Source organism: Carcharodon carcharias, chromosome 25, assembly GCF_017639515.1.
Source record: "Carcharodon carcharias isolate sCarCar2 chromosome 25, sCarCar2.pri, whole genome shotgun sequence".
In the NCBI taxonomy this organism is placed as follows: domain Eukaryota; kingdom Metazoa; phylum Chordata; class Chondrichthyes; order Lamniformes; family Lamnidae; genus Carcharodon; species Carcharodon carcharias.
This window is the reverse complement of record NC_054491.1, coordinates 32594444-32611788: the sequence shown is the minus strand read 5'-3', so window position 1 is coordinate 32611788 and position 17345 is coordinate 32594444. Positions and strand designations below refer to the sequence as shown.

The 17345-nt window shown below is 44.1% G+C and overlaps 1 protein-coding gene across 3 annotated transcripts in view; it reads left to right on the top strand.

Annotated features, from left to right (window-relative positions):
• The window catches only part of LOC121269703 (endothelial cell-selective adhesion molecule-like), a 134309-nt gene that overhangs the window by 108102 nt on the left and 8862 nt on the right, over window positions 1-17345 (top strand). For 2 of the 3 annotated variants that reach the window (XM_041174529.1, XM_041174527.1), the window contains exon 4: window positions 1395-1556. In XM_041174529.1, coding sequence (XP_041030463.1) covers window positions 1395-1556 — 162 coding nt within the window. The remainder of the gene's footprint in view (window positions 1-1394; window positions 1557-17345) is intronic. The other variant, XM_041174528.1, reaches the window with a different exon arrangement.

The window sequence follows — 17345 nt, the reverse complement described above, 5'->3', positions numbered from 1 at the left end:
CAGTCTCATTAATTTCCCCAGTACTACTTCTTTGCTAATACTAATTTCTTTCAATTCTTCATTCCCACTAGTTCCTTGCTTCTCTAATATTCTTGTTCTCATCTATCATATGAGTCCCTGGCTTTGAAGGGGCACCTGAGATGCCCACCCCACTGCCCAAAATTTTAACCGCTGGCTGCCCATTTTCTCAGGGCAAAGTGGCAGTTTTCAATCGAATTTCTTCGCCAGTTTTTTTGCTATAATTGTTCTGGAAACCCTAGTATGTTTCTGGGACACTGTGTTGACACTAGGTTAAATTTTAAATGCTTCTCCCAAGCAAGCACAGGATGAACACTTTACACTCCTGGGGCTGGGCATTTACATTTCTATTCAAAGCTTTATACCCTTCTCTTAAGCTGCCCTGAAGCCAGTAGGCTACACTCCATATTGCAAGTACCCAGGGCCTGCAACAGGAGGCTTTCTGACTCCCACCCCTACTAAAGTCTGTCTCAGCCATCAGAAAATAATGTTGAAAAGTTAATCTGGAACTTATGCGATCCTTCCTTAATATGTTCATGGTGCTGAATGCCTGCTTTAGACAACCATCTGGAATGCTTAAACAGAAGGCCCCATTGGCACCTTTTAGGCCAATATAAGGCTCAGTACAAAACCAGCACCTGCTTTCAGTGCAGGAGGGAGCTGCTTGGTTCTAAGAGTGACAAGTTGGGTGGGATTCATGGAATAGTCTGCAGTCGTGAAAGGTTGTCTTGGCTCCCTCCCACATTAGAGTTTCTCATAGAGTGAAAAAAAGGTTGCTACTCAGTAGAACTAGGTTTCATCCCAAGTTTGTGTGCACCCCCCTCCTGCGCCCAACCCCCCCAACCCCCTCCAAATCCCAGAATTTCAGATTCAGCATCTGTTAAGAGAGGATGGGAGACGTTGGGCAGTTGAAGACAAGTAGCTTTAATGACAAGTTTTATTTGCTTCAATTTGACTCTTATTTTTGATTAATTCAAATGAAAATTAGATTTATTTCTGAAAATAAGATTTTGAGATATAAGTAAGGCAAAAGTAATTTTAGAGAAAGGCGGTAAGTACTTGGGAGAAATACAATGACATTTCTCGTCTGTTGTGGAATAGTTAGAGATTGTTAGCTATGATTAGCCAACGGCTCCTTTTACTGCTGTATCATGCCACTACCAAGATAGTAGATGGGAAACTTGAGGGAACTTGGTCTTTTTTGGATCAGTTCCCACATTCCTGCTGGAGCTCAGAGTGTCCACTTTGAGCATTCAAGCAATTGCAATGTTTTGTAAATCACTACTCAGCTTGTAAACATATTTGTCCTTATTGCATTGACTCTAATGACCTTCTCACTTAATTTGTATTCATTTCCTTCCATATGTCTTGTTAAGTTCCTCCCTCGCCTCCGGAATGCAACATTATTGGAAACCAATACGTTGGCAGCAATGTGACCCTAACTTGTCACTCAGCAACTGGTAAACCAGCACCCAAGTACACATGGAAACGGGATGCATTCAAACCAGGGCCCATTTCTTTCCGAGGCCGCAGTGAGTGTGAGAAGCTGAAATACTTTTATTGTGTTTGATATAGAATTAATTATAAATGTATTAATTGTAAGGTGCCTGAAACTACAGGTTTCATTTCTTTAAACAGTGACTACACTTAAATGTGCACTTCATTTGCTGTAGGAGACATTGGGACATCCTGAGGTGATGAAAGGCACTATGTAATTGCAAGTCTTTCTTAGAGGCTGTGGAAGGGAGACCTGTACTGCCATTCTGTTATTGAACCAATTTATTGTGCAAACTCGCAAGTCAGCATTTCCACTGGGACGGAAATCCTGCTTTAATCACTTTCTTGTGAACAGGCATTCCTTTTAATCATAAAATCATACAGTATGCAAGGAGGCCATTTTCTTTATTCTTTCATTGGACGTGGGCGTCACTGGAAAAGCCAGTGTGCGTCAGTGGTGGATGGGATGCCAATCAAACGGGCTGCTTTGTACTGGATGGTGCTCAGCTCTTTTGTTCATGTTTGGACCAAGACTAATGAGATCATATTCTGTGGAACTCAAACTGAGTATCAGCAAGCAGGTTATTGCTGAAGAAGTATCACTTGATAGTGCTGTTGACCACCCCTTCCATCACTTTGCTGATGATCAGGAGGAGGCTGATGGGGTACTAATTGATTTGATTGAATTTGTCTTTTTTGTGGCCAGGACATACCTGAGCAATTTTCCACATTGTCGGGTAGATGCCAGTGCTAGAGCTATACTGGAACAGCTTGGCTAGGGTCATGGTTATTTCTGGTGCACAAGTCTTCAGTACTATTGCTGTGATGTTGTCAGGACCTATTGCCTTTTCAGTGTCTTCAGTCATTCCTTGATATCATCTGAAGTGAATTGAGTAGGTTGAAGATTGACACTTGTGATACCGGGGACCTCAGGAAGAGACTGAAATGCATCATCCACTCAGCACTCCAGGCTGAAGATGGCTGCAAATATTTCAGCCTTGTCTTTTATACTGATGTGCTGGCATCATTGAGGATGGGGATATTCGTGGAGCCATCTCCTCCTGTTAGTTGGTTAATTGTCTACCACCGGTCAGGACTGTATGTGGCAGGATTCCTGATCTATTATTTCATCCTTTGGTTGTGGCATTCTTTAGCTCTATCTATCGCATGCTTCTTCTGATGTTTGATATGCGAATAGTCTTGTTATAGTTTCACCAGGTTTACCAGGATAAGGCGAGGTGATGGCGTAGTGGTATTGTCGCTGGACTAGTGCTCCAGAGGAATGCCCAGGGTAATGCTCTAGAACCCGGGTGGAATTTGAATTCAACAATTTGTTGTAATTTGATTGTTGTAAAAGCCCATCTGGTCCATTAATGCTGTCCTTACCTGGTCTGGCCTACATGTGACTCTGAAATGGCACAGCTGTATCAAACAGCTACAAAGCCTTAAAAAAGGAATGAAACTGGGCTACATGGCATTGGGCTAGGCAATGGCAATGGCATACTCAACTGTGTTGACCCTGCAAAGTCCTCTTTACTAACATCTGGGGGCTAGTGCCAAAATTGACAGAGCAGTCTCACAGACCAGTCAAGCAACAGATAATGTCCCAGACACCACCTTCACCATGCCTTGGTATGTCCTGCCTCACCACCAGCAGGACAGACCCAGAAGAGGTGGCAGCACAGTCGGGAGGGAGTTGCTCTGAGAGTCCTCAACATCGACTCTGGACTCCAAGAAGTCTCATGGTATCAGGTCAAACATGGATAAGGAAACCTCCTGCTGAATACCACGTAATCGCCGTCCCTCAGATGATGAATTAGTACTCCTCCATGTTGAGCACCACCTGGAGGAAGCACTGATGGTGGCAAGGGTGCAGAATGTACTCTGGGTGGGGGACTTCAATGTCCATCACCAAGAGTGGCTCAGTAGCACCACTACTGACCGAGCAGGCCGAGTCCTAAAGGACATAGCTGCTAGACTGGGTCTGCAGCAGGTGGTAAGGGAACCAACAAGAAGGAAAAATATACATCACCTCACCGTCACCAATCTGCCTGCCACAGATACATCTGTTCATGACAGTATCGGTAGGAGTGACCACTGCACAATCATTGTGGAGATGAAGTCCCGCCTTCACATTGAGAATACCCTCCATCGTGTTGTGTGGCACTACCACCGTGCTAAATAGAATAGATTTTGAACAGAAACAGAATTACCTGGAAAAACTCAGCAGGTCTGGCAGCATCGGCGGAGAAGAAAAGAGTTGACGTTTCGAGTCCTCATTACCCTTCAACAGAACTTTGAGTTTTTCCAGGTAATTCTGTTTTTGTTTTGGATTTCCAGCATCCGTGGTTTTTTGTTTTTATCTATTTAGATTTCGAACAGATCTAACAACTTAAGACTTGGCATCCATGAGGCGCTGTGGGCCATCAGCTGTAGCAGAACTGTACTCGAACACAATCTGTAACCTCATGGCCTGGCATATTCCCCACTCTACCACTGCCATCAAGCCAGGGGATCAACCCTGGTTCAATGAAGAGTGCAGAAGGGCATGCCAGGAGCAGCACCAGGCATACCTAAAAATGAGGTCTCAACCTGGTGAAGCTATAACACAGGAGTACTTGCCTGCCAAACAGCATAAGCAGCAAGTGTTAGAGCTAAGAGATCCCATAACCAACAGATCAGATCTAAGCTCTGCAGTCCTGCAACATCCAGTCATGAATGGTGGTGGACAATTAAACAACTCACTGGAGGAGGAGGAGGCTGCACAAATATCCCCATCCTCAGTGATGGAGGAGCCCAGGACATCAGTGCAAAAGTTAAGGCTGAAGCGTTTGCTACAATCTTCAGCCAGAAGTGCCGAGTGGATGATCCATCTCGACCTCCTTCGGAGGTCCCCAGCATCACAGATGCCAGTTTACAGCAAATTAGATTCACTCCATGTGATATCAAGAAACTGCTGAAGGAACTGGGCACTGCAAAGGCTATGGGCCCTGACAATATTCCAGCAATAGCACTGAAGATTTGTGCTTCAGAACTTGCCGCACCCCTAGCCAAGCTATTCCACTATAGCTACAACACTGGCATCTACCCGGCAATGTGGAAAATTGCCCAGGTTTGTCCTGCACACAAAAAGCAGGACAAATCCAAACCGGCCAATTACCACCCCATCAGTCTACTTTCAATCATCAGTAAAGTAATGGAAGGGATCATCAACAGTGCTGTCGAGGGGTACTTGCTGAAGAATAACCTGCTCACTGATGCCCAGTTGGGTTCCGCGATGGCCTCTCAGCTCCTGACCTCATTACAGCCTTGGTTCAAACATGGACAAAAGAGCTGAACTCCCAAAATGAGGTGAGAGTGACTGTCCTTGACATCAAGGCCGCATTTGACCAAGTGTGGCATCAAGGATCCCTAGCAAAACTGGAGTCAATGGGAATCGGGAAAAACTCTCCACTGGTTGCAGACATACCTAGCACAAAGGAAGATGGCTGTGGTTGTTGGAGATCAGTCATCTCAGCTGCAGGACATCAGTGCAGGAGTTCCTCAGGGTAGTGTTCTCAGCCCAACCATCTTCAGCTGCTTCATCAATGATCTTCCTTCCATGATAAAGTCAGAAGTAGAGATGTTGACTGATGATTGCATATTGTTGAGCATCATTCATGACTCCTGAGATATTGAACCAGCCCATGTGCAAATGCTGTAAAACCTGGACAATATCCAGGCTTGGGCTGACAAGTGGCAAGTAACATTCACACCACATAAGTGCCAGGCAATGATGATCTCCAACAAGGGAGAATTTAACCATCACCCCTTGAAATTCAATGGCATTACTATCACTGAATCTTCCACTATCAACATCCTGGGGGTTACCATTGACCAGAAACTGAACTGGATTAGCCATATAAATACTGTGCCTACAAGAGCAGGTCAGAGGCTAGGAATCCTGTGACGAGTAACTCACCTCCTGACTCCCCAAAGCATGTTTACCATCTACAAAGCACAAGTCAGGAATGTGATGGGATACTCCCCACTTGCCTGGATGAGTGCAGCTCCCACAATACTCAAGAATCTGGGCACCATCCAGGACCAAGCAGCCTGCTTGATTGGCACCACATCCACAAACATTCACTCCTTCCACCACCGATGCACAGTAGCTGCAGTGTGTACCGTCTACAAGATGTACTGCAGTAATTCACCAAGGCTCCTTAGACAACACCTTCCAAACCCACGACCACTACCATCTAGAAGGACAAGGGGAGCAGATAGATGGGAACACCACCACCTAGAAGTTCCCCTTCAAGTCACTCACCATCCTGACTTGGAAATATATTACGGTTCCTTCACTGTTGCTGGGTCAAAATTATGGAACTCCCTTCCTAACAGCACTGGGGGTGTACCTACACCACATGGACTGCAGCAGTTCAAGAAGGCAGCTCACCACCGTCTTCTCAAGGGCAACTAGGTATGGGCAATAAATGCTGGCCCAGCCAGCGAAGTCCACATCCCATCAATGAATTTAAAAAAAACACGTAATTTTTAGGTATGCCTCGCATGCTGTCCTGCACTCTTCTTTGAACCAGGCATGATTGGTTAGCTTGATGGTAATGGTAGAGTGGGGACATGCTCTACTATGAGTTTACAGATTGTAGTTGAATATAATTCTGTTGCTGCTGTTGGCCCACAACACCTGATGGATGCCTAGTATTGTGCTGTTCTGAATCTATCCTATTGAGCACAGTGGTGGTGCCACAAAACACAAAGGAGGATATGCTTAGTGTGAAGAAAGGAATTCATCTTCACCAGGACTGTGCTGTGGTTACTCCTACCCAATACTGTCATAGAAGGTGTATCCGTAACTGGTAGATTGCTGAAGACATGGTCTGGTAGGCTTTTTCCTCTTGTTGGTTCCCTCACCACCTGCTGCAGACCCAGTCTGGCATATATGTCCTTTAGGGTTTGGCCAGCTACCACAACTACATTCCTTTTAACTCCCCCAAATTGAATGGCCCCCTGCATCACAGTGCTGTGGTCAGCTTGCACAGCCTTCCTGTATTCCCTGCTTTCGTCTACACAAGCTGCAAGACCCAAGAATCTTTTGGATAGCTGCAAGGGTGATACTCCTCCATTGCTACCCTCTGGATCCCCTTACCCACCTCACTCACAGTCATACCCTCCTGTCCCTGACCACAGACAAGATCATAGGTACATAACCTAGGTATGATTGCCTCCTGGAATTAAGTGTCCCGTAACTTTCCTCCTCCCTGATGCATTGAAGTGTATGATGTTCAGACGCCAGCTCATCAACTCTGAGCCCAAGTTCCTCAAGCTGCAGACACTTACTGCGGATGTGGTTGCTGTGGATCAGACAAGTGTTATCCAGCTCCCATGAGCAACCACTGCTAGATATCACCTGCCCTGCTATCTTTACTGTGTTTTACTTGACAAATTAGGTTCAGTATTATCACTCAACTATTATCTGTAGTTCCATAAATGCTTTAACTAGTTAAGCTATAAATTTAATGCAATATTCATATCTCCCCAGTTTAAACTACTGTTCCCATTTATATAGAGGAAAAAAGCTGAAAACCAATCAATCACCTACCTGCTCACCTAATTAATGTTTCTGTGCTTCAGCGCTTACATCCAGGGAGATGGTGGCATTGTGGTAATGTCACTGGACTAGTAATCCAGAGACCCAGGTTAATGCCCTGTGGATGTATGTTCAAATCTCACCATGGCAGTTGGTGGAATTTAAATTCAATTAATTAAATCTGGAATTGAAAACTAGCCTCAGTAATGGTGACCATGAAGCTATCATCGATTGTCATAAAAGCCCATGCGGTTCACCTGCTGTCCTTACCTGGTCTGGCCTCCTTGTGACTCCAAACTCATTGCAATGTGGTTTACCACTGTACATTACTCAGTTCAAGGGCAATTAGGGGTGGGCAACAAATGCTGGCTTTGCCAGCAACACCCGCATCCCATCAAAAGATAAAAACTAAGATAACTGGAGTGTGATAGGAAGGGACAGGCAGAGAGTACAATCATTAAGATTGCACCTGCAAATAAGGTCATGGATCAAGAAATAATGGAGGCTTGCAAGGAAGGTACTTGAATAAGCATGGGTGACTTTAATCTGCTCATCAACTGGACAAATAAAAGTTTGGAAGATTACAACTGATACTTCTCCTATCTCTGCAGCCACTTTGTTTAAGACCTTAGGATGCAGGTCTATTGTCCAACAAGTTAAAAATGTAGCAGGACATTTAGAAAATCATAATACAATCAGGTAGAGTCAACATGAAAGGGAAAACGTATTTTACAAATTTAATAGATTTTTATGAGGATGTAGCAAGCAGGATGGATAAAGAGGAACCAATAGATGCAGTGTATTTCAATTTTCAAAGGGGATTCATTAAGGTACCACATAAAAGGTTATTACACATGTCTAAGAGTTTATGCTTTTAGGGTGATAGATTAGCATGGATAGAGAACTGGCTAACTACAGGAAACAGAGAGAGGATAAATGAATCATTTTCAAGATGGTAAACTGTAACGAGTGGAGTTCTGCAGGGATCAGTGCCGGTGCCTCAATTATTTACAACCTATACTAATGAATTGGATTGCATTTTAGCCAAATTTGTTGACGATATGAAGATAGGCAGGAAAGCAGATTGTGAGGAGGATACAAAGAGTCTGCAAAGGGATATCGATAGATTAAGTGAGTGGGCAAAAATTTGGCAGATGGGGTGTAATGTGGGAAAATGTGAGGTTAATTTGGGGGAGGTAAGAAGAAGCAAAATTATTTAAGCGGAGAAAGACAGCAGAATGCTGGGTGTGGTACATGAATCACAACAGTTAGCATGCAAGTAATTGGAAAGGCAAACAGAATGTTGGCCTGTATTGCAGGAAGGATGAAGTCTAAAAATAAGAAAGCCTTGGCTACAACGGTACAAAGTGGTGGTGAGACCTAGAGTACTATGTACAATTCTGGTCTCCTTACTTAAGGAGAGACATATTTGCATTAGGAACAGTTCAGAGAAGGTTCACTGGGCTGATTCCTGGGTTGAGGATTTTTGTCTTATGAGGAAAAGTTGAGCAGGTTGGGTTAATACTCATTGGGGTTTAGGAGAGAGGTGATCTTATGGAAGTGTATAAGATTCTGAGGAGGCATGACAGGGTAGATGCTGAGAGGATGTTTCCACTCATGGTTTCAAAATAAGGGATCTCCTAGTTAGGATGGAGATGAGGAGGAATTTCTTCGAGGGTTCTTGGTCTTTATAATTCGCTTCCCCAGCAAATAGTGGAGGCTGGGACATTGAATATATTCAAGGCTGAGTTAGACAGATTTTTTATTAACCAGGGAGTCAAGAGTTTTGGGGGTAGGCAGGAAAGTCTTCTCCCTTCTTAGGCTTTCCCTCGGGGTTGAGGATGGCTTGTTTCCACACTAAAAATGAGTTCTCGGGACTGAAGAGTCCAATGTGTGACCTACTGTCTGTGGTAGGGGGAATGAGGGGGGGTGGGATGCCCAGGTTGCCACGCACTCCTTACATTGTCGACGCTTGTCTTCAGCTAGCCCTTGGCAATGAGACTCATGTTCAGCTCCTTCCTGGATGCTTTCCCTCCACTTCGGGTGGTCTTGGGCCAAGCATCCCCAGATGTCGGTGGGGATGTTGCACATTTACAAGGAGGGACTCCTTGAAGCGTTTCCTTTGCCCTCCTGGGGGTCGCTTGCCGTGTCGAAGCTCTGAGTAGAGCACTTGTTTCAGGTGTCTCGTGTCAGACATTCGGACTATGTGGCCTGCCCAGTGGAGCTGATCGAGTGTGGTCAATGCTTTGATGCTGGGGATGTTGGCCTCAGTGGAAACACTGACGTTGGTGTGCCTATCCTGCAGAGGTAGCACTGTTGGTACTTTTCCAGAGTTTTGAGGAGCCTGCTGTATATATTCCATGTCTCTGAGCCATATAGGAGGGAGGGTATCACCACTGCTCTGTAGACCATGAGCTCAGTGCCGGGTTTGAGATCCTGGTCTTCAAACACTCTCTTCCTCAGGCGGCTGAAGGCTGTGCTGGCACACTGAAGTTGGTGTTGAGTCTCATCATTGATCATTGATTTCTGCCGTTGTTGAAAGTAGGTTCCCAAGATTTGTAAAGTGGTCCAGGTTGTCCAAGGCCTCATCATGGATTTTATAATCCGGGGGGGGGGCAATGCCATGTGGAGCGGGCAGGTTGGTGGAGGACCTCGGTCTTACTCTGGTGGGAGCAGCTCTTCAGCAGCAGATTCAAGGCCACAATCAGACCAGCCATGATCTTATTGAATGGTGGGGCAAGATTGAGGGATCAAATGGCCTACCCCTACTCCTGTTTCTTAGGTCCTTATGAGGGTCTATGGAAAGCAAAGACACCAGAGAACAGAGAAGAAATGAAAACATTCATTGATGTGTATTCTAAGTTTAGTGTAAGGCCCATGCTCTTGTACATCTCAGTGAAGGTGTTGAGAATGGCTTGGAGCTCGGTCTCCGAGTGTGTGCAGACTCGAGCATCATCTGCATCCTGTAGTTTAATGACAGAGGATGGGACGACCTCGGATCTGATCTGCAGGTGGTGGAGGCTGAACAGGTTCCCGCTTGTTCTGTAGTTTAGCTCCACTCCAGTGAGGAGCTTGCCAAGGGGGTGATGGAGCATTGTGGCAAGGAAGATCAAGAAGAGCATTGGCGTCATAACACAGTTTTCCTTGACCCCAGTTCAAACGTGGATTGGGTCTGTGATGGATCCGTGGTGGATCCGTTGGTCAGTTGCATGTCATTATGGAGCAGGCGGAAGATGGTGACAAACATCTAGGGGCAGCCGAAATGAAGGAGGATGCTCAATAATCCTTTGGGGTTGACAGTCTCAAAGACTTTTGTGAGGTCAAAGAAGGCCATGTACAAGGGTCATTGCTGCTCCCTGCATTTCTCTTGAAGCTTGTGTGTGGTGAAGGTCATGTCCGTTGTGCCCCTTGGTCGGCGGAATCCGCATTGTGACTCTGGGAGCAGCTCTTTAGCCGCAGATTCAAGGCCGCAATCAGATCAGCCATGATCTTATTGAATGGTGGGGCAAGATTGAGAGATCGAATGGCCTACCCCTACTCCTGTTTCTTAGGTCCTTATGAGAGTCTATGGAAAGCAAAGACACCAGAGAACAGAGAAGAAATGAAAACATTCATTGATGTGTATTATTCTAAGTTTATTCCCGACTTAGCGAATACATTCATTCCACCTTATCAGTTGCTCAAAGTTCTTGACACGTGTCCATTTAGTTTTTAAATGATGGCTGCAAAAGTTTTTACTTCTTAGTTTCCTGCTAACTTAATATCCATATGAATGGTATGATGTGGTATGGCATTTAAAAGGGGTTAAAGTTTCCGGTTGATACAATATGAAAGGATTGATCATGGTTGATTGAACCAGTAAACCTGGACCTTAATGACCCACCTTAATTTAACCAGAGGTTCAATCAGTTTGACAAAGAAAAAGGGTCACAGTGAGCAGCCTTGTTCATGATCTGTTGGAGTTGCACATTCCATGGCAATGCAGTGTTTATACTAAAACCTGTGAACCTGAGAACAATTCTGACTATATTTTTTTGATTGCAGGGGACTAATTTTGTCCAGTCTCTCCAGGGAATGATATTTTTCTGATTTGGTCAGCAATTAGTACATTTTCTTCCACTTGCTAATATTATAGGAGAAATGTGCTTTATACTCATGCCAACTTTATTCACTAAAACTAGGAAATAGAAACAGATCCACTTTTGGCAGCATTAAGCACTCTCAGGTCAGGTATCTGACAGCCCAAAGGAACCTTCCCTCTGTGCCAATGATACACTTTAACTATAACCTTAGAGCTCCCCCTTGTGCACTAGTGTAAACTTTCCATTCTCCAAACCAGATATTTTGTGAACAAGACTGAATTAAGGGGTGAATTACCAGCAGATTTTACTTTTGTGCTCAGGGTTCATTCCCACTCATTTAAATGGATGTTTCACCACTGCAGAGACAGAGAAGACTTTCACACTGCCTTTCGGAGCTGGAATTAAACCCAGGCCCCAGGAATGAAAAGATGTTGGGATGACATTATGTTCAGCAGTGTCCATTAAGCCATCCTAGTAAAGGAATTAATGCGTGAACAATTAACATGTACCACAAGCATGCAGAACAGGCAGACTGTGATGTTCATCAACTTGATTTAATGTCAACTTGGTGCTCCAGCTGACGACCTCTCAAGTTGACACAGGTCAACACCCATTCAGCAGCAGGAATGACCCTCCCCCTACCCCCACCCCAGCCAACACCAGGTCTATTTTAAAGAGATTATTGAGACCCTGAGAGTCTTGCTCCACGCAAATGCATGGTATTTACCCGGGAAATTTAAACTTCCGATGTGCAGGATTATGCTGCCCGGACCACTCTGAAAATGTCTCCGACACCGACCTTAGTGTTACAGACTTGGGCTTGATGCCCTGTGCTTAACATAGAAAATTAACCCAGGATTCTCCTGCTGTTAAACACAGGCATAGGACCTGGTTTGACAGTGGTTAACAATGGGAGCTGTATTGGACGGCATACATTTTTAAAACAACGTAAACCTGAATAATTAACAACTGTGTCCCCACACCTCCCCCCAACAATCCTGCTCATCACTGCCCCCTCCCCCATCCCCTGCATCCTTGACAATGCTCAGCTCCGTCCTGACACCCCCTCCTACACCCCAGAGCCCCTGGCACTGCTCAGTCTTCTATCTAACCCCACCTTCGAAACTGCTTGGACCCCGCACTACCAACAATGCTCACCCCACTCTTGACAATTCTCAGCTCCCTCCTCAACCCCCAACCCCCCTTCCCCACCTCTGCAATGTTCACTCTCCGTTCCCCCCTCCCCCGCACTCCTGACATTGACTGGAGGAGGTTGGGGGTGGGGAGAGTGACGTGACTTGGTGAGGGACGGAGAGTGACTTGGGATGGGGGGAGGGGAGAGTGACTTGGGAGGGGCATGGAGAGTGACTTGGGAAGAGACTGGTTGGGGGACAGGAGTGGAGAGGGGTGTATGGGGACCGGGTGGGGATATAGAGTTGAAGTTCAAGATCAGCCATGATTGGACTGACTGGCAGAGCAGGCTTGATGGGTGTGATCTACTCTTGCTCCTATTTCTTATGTTCTTATTGCTCATCCCTCTGCATCCCTTAAAATGTTCACCACTCCACCCCCCATCCCCACCACAAAATTAATAGTTAAAAGAAACCCTTAAGATCTTCTAAAAAAAAACTCACCATAACTTGAGTTGATACTTGAGCTGATGACATCAGAAGGGGTTATATGGATTCCTGCAATGGTGCCTCACTCCTCACTCCAGGACAGGAAGCCCTGGCTGCAGCAGTGAGAAAAGGTGAGGGTATACTTTTTAATCATGGTCAGCGGTAACTGTATAGCATTGCTGCTGGTTGGATGATCGGAGCCAATGGTTCCACTGCATTTTCAGGCAGCACAGATAATAATTCATCGTATAAAAATCATTTTCCTCATGTTGCTTCTAACGTTGCTTTTAACTAATCAGCTTAAATCAGTGTCTTTTGATTGTTGACTGTTCTGTTATTGGAAACAGTTTCTCTTTATTTACCCTACCGAAAACCATTCTGTGTCGTTCCTTTCTTGACTTAAAATAGCTGCAAATGAACAAAATGGGATATAGGAATTATGTCAGTCTTGTACATGGAAATGCAAAAAACATGCACAACAACATTTTGAATCTTGAAGCGTGGTTTGTACCCTCTGACAAATAGAAATCTCAAAATTTAACAAGAGTGACTTTGGTGACATGGATAGATTGGAGAAGATGGTTGCCTTCCTTAGAGAAGAGAAGATTGAAAGGAGATTTGATGGAGATGTTGAAATAATGAGGGGCAGAGACAGAGGAGATAGAGAGAGACTTCCCATTGATGGAAGGGCTGAGGACCAGAGAACATTGCTTTGTGGTGAATGGCAAAAGAAACCGCAGTGACATGAGGAAAAACTTTTTAATGCAGCGAGTGGTTAGTACCTGGAATGCACTGCCTGAGAGTGTAATGGAGACAGATTCAATTGTGGCTTTCAAAAGAGAATTGGATAAGTGCCTAGAGAGAGAGTATTTGCAGGGCCATGGGGAAAGGGCAGGAAACTTGGACTAGCTGAATTGCCCTTGCAGAGAGCCAACATGGGCACAGTGGGTTGAATGGCCTACATCTGAGCTGTAATCTATGAAAAAAAATAGTCAGCTGAGGATTTCTGGCAATCCACTATGAATAGCTTGAAATAGATCTCCCACCTGTACCAGTAAGCTCATCAATCAAATACCCCATCTAAAACATCACCTGAATTCTCTCACTCTCACCTCCTCGCTCCCCTTCATTCACTCTCTCATTCACTCTCTCATTCTTTCATTCTCTCACTCTCTCTTACTCTCTCATTCACTTTCTCACTCTCTCTCTCACTCGCCCTCTCTCTCATTCACACTCTCTCTCATTCACTCTCTCATTCTCTCTCACTCATTCTCTCTCATTCACGCTCACTCATTCTCCCTCTCTCACTCCCTCCCTCTCTCACTCCCTCCTTCTCTCATTCCCTCCCTCTCTCATTCCCTCCCTCTCTCACTCATTCTGTCTCTAAGAAATGTATGTTTCCCAGGGGTCGGGGTGTTTCTACATGTTGAAATGGTTGTAGTGAACAGCATTGTGCTTTACCTAAAAATGCTCAATTGAATCTTCTTTGAGAAGTTCCCCCTTGACTCTTTAACTCCCAGCTATATGAACATACAAACATACAAAACTGGTGATCAGGAAAAGGAACCACGACAGTAATCCATACAAAAGGCCTGTCAAGAGCATCATGATTCAACACACATACCCCACCAGCACATAAACCCACCTGCCCACTATCAATTAGGAAATCTCCCGGGAGAGGCACTGAAACAGCCAAAAGAAAACAGTAAGGAGCCAATAGGGAAAAAGCTAAAACCATTAAGGGCTGATTAGGACTATTGAAGATATCTCCAGAGCTAAGCTTTATTGCAGATGCTCAGCTGGAACAGTTTGGATTGTTTCTGTAACTGGGCATAAATGAGAATTGGTTCTGGTTACGGACCAAGTTATTAGGAAAATTGAATTACAGATACAGTGACATCGTCATCAAAATGAAGGGATTGCTTTGTGGATTGAAGAAGTTGGCGGATAACTCAGTCCTCATAGTTTGGTCTTACATATATGGTGCATCAAGCCTGTTGCACAGCATTAAAGTCCAGTTCAAACCCAATTGCACAAACTGGATTCAGTTTTTCTTGGACTGTGATGTTAATTTGTTAGATAGGAAGAGATTCATGTTAATGACTGGTATAACTGGGTGTCATCTGTAACGAGGCTTTGCTCTGCAATATTATTATCTGCATATTGCTTGGGCAAATGATTTAAACTGGCTTTCGGACTTCAGGCATAGACAAATGTGTTGTCACTGACAAAGTAAAAAGACTTGTATTTATATAGTACTTTATCACATCTCTTCAAAATATCTGTGCATCTTGCATACAATGACTTGTTGTAATATACTTTTAATGGATAGCAGCATGACATCACATGAAGGGAAGTGTGTCATGCAACCCAGTCTTAGTTTCACTTTTGCTTTTGAGCAGAGCACTCACACACACAACTCTGCTGCTGATGTATTCAAACTTGTGTATACATGTATCCAATGTGCCTAGACAAAATAAACGAACTCACAACATGGTTACAGAATCCCTTATGAGAAGTTGGTGCTTATATCATTATAACAGCGTGACATGAGTTACTTTGAATTGTAGTGACTTCATATACAGGTAAATTTGCTGGCATTTTAGCACTTCTGCAAGGTCTGACAACTCTTCTTTGGGTGCTGTTAGTTGAGGAAAGAATGCACAGACAAACAATAAAAATACATATGTTCCCAATCCAATACCTGCTTGATGCTTTTTGGAAGGTTCTGTACAAAGCTGCCATCTCTGTTGTGTTGTGTTTTGGTACAATGCTTCAGATATATAGGGCCCGCTTTTTAAATCTGTATAAGTGAATGGGTTTTGACTGACTTAATTTCTCACCCTATTAAAAATGGAGTGTCTCAGTTGGTATCCTGTTTTAATGAAAACCTAGCTCAGACTTATGAATCCTTGCTTTTACTTTTCCTTTTTAGTTGATTTTCGAACGGTTTTTTAAACTTTTCAGTGCTGCGGTTGGTTCAGAACTTGGCAGTGGGAGGGAGCTGAATCAATCTGCACAATCAATACTGATGTAGTCATGATTAATGGCTTTTGATGTTAATGCAGCTCTCTCACAATGTGGTGCATAGAGTCTCATCCCAGAGCACTCCTCTCATGAGCTGATCTGTTACTCTTCAAGCAAATTACTCAGTGAGTGGTTAGGTGATGCACTGCCTGAGTGTGTGCTTGAAGGCAGGTTCAATCATGGCCTTTAAAAGAGAATTGTGTCATGACCTGAAGAGAAAAAAATTGCAGGGCTATGGGAAAAGTTCAGGGGAGGTGAATTGCTCTTGCGAGAGCTGGCACAGACCTGATGGGCCGAATGGCCTCCTTCTGTAGTGATTCTACAATTTCAACAGACCGTTAGAAAAATCTCTAAAAGGGATTTCCAAAAGAGTCCAACAGTTAATTTTTAATGGACTGTTGATGTCAAGGGTCTCTATACATTTCTATTTTGAAGACATGTTCCTTAATGGTCCAATAACTGAAAGAAAAGAAAGAGACTTGATTTTCACAACCTCAGGATGTCCCTAGGCACCTTGCAACCAATGAAGTACATTTTTTGAAATGTAGTTATTGTTGTGATGCTGGAAACACAAGAGTCCATTTACACATAGCAAGATCCTATAAACAGCAATGTGATAATGAATGAGCTAATAAAACGTTTTCCTTAATGCTGAGCACAGAGAAATTGGAAACCAATGCAAATCCTGTCATTCTGAAGAGAGCATTTATGTGGAAAACCATCAGTATTTAATGCATGTAGCGAAATTTGTTCTTGGCTATGGCTTTGGACTTTTGTATCTGACTGTTTTGATACCACCCTGGTTATCAACTTACAGTTTTCTAGTCCAGATATGTGGCAGTACCAGGGTGTGGGTGTATTTGCTGCAACATACAATGAGAGTAAATAACCTCCAAACAATCTTTATTCAAGATTCAGCCGGACAATTAAGCTGCAAGTTCACAAGAGCTGTGAATTTGGGGCTAGGTTATGAATAGGGCTGTGGAAGAACTTTGTAAAAATTGGGAATAATTTTATGCTTGGGTCAGGAATTCTGCAAATTTGTTTTGAAATATCTTGGCAAAAAATTTTGAATGGATCCAGCATAGCTTTATCAAGTGTTGAATATGATAGAAAATGGTCTGACCTGATTAGGAATTCTGTCTAATATAAAATAATGGAGGGGCATAGGCTAGGTTCTGAGTGATGTATCTCTAACACTGATTATGGGTGTTGACTTATTTGACCTTTTACTTCTGGGGACAAATGCCAGATAAACGTTTCTCAAGGATTTCTGTGGCTTTCCCAGTTGGAGAGTAGTGCTGGGCCTAAACTGCAGTAGTCGCAGGCTAATGGCAGGCTTGTAAATGAGGTAGGAAGATGTGTTTCTGGGGCTTTGTCTCCTGGACACCTCCAGGCCTGTGAGAGCCTCTGGTAAAAGGGTTAGGGCCTGCCAGGAGGTGGGCTGGCATGGGAGTGAGGTGGTTGCGGGAGGGTGGTGCTGAACACGGTTAATGATCAAGAAAAACTATT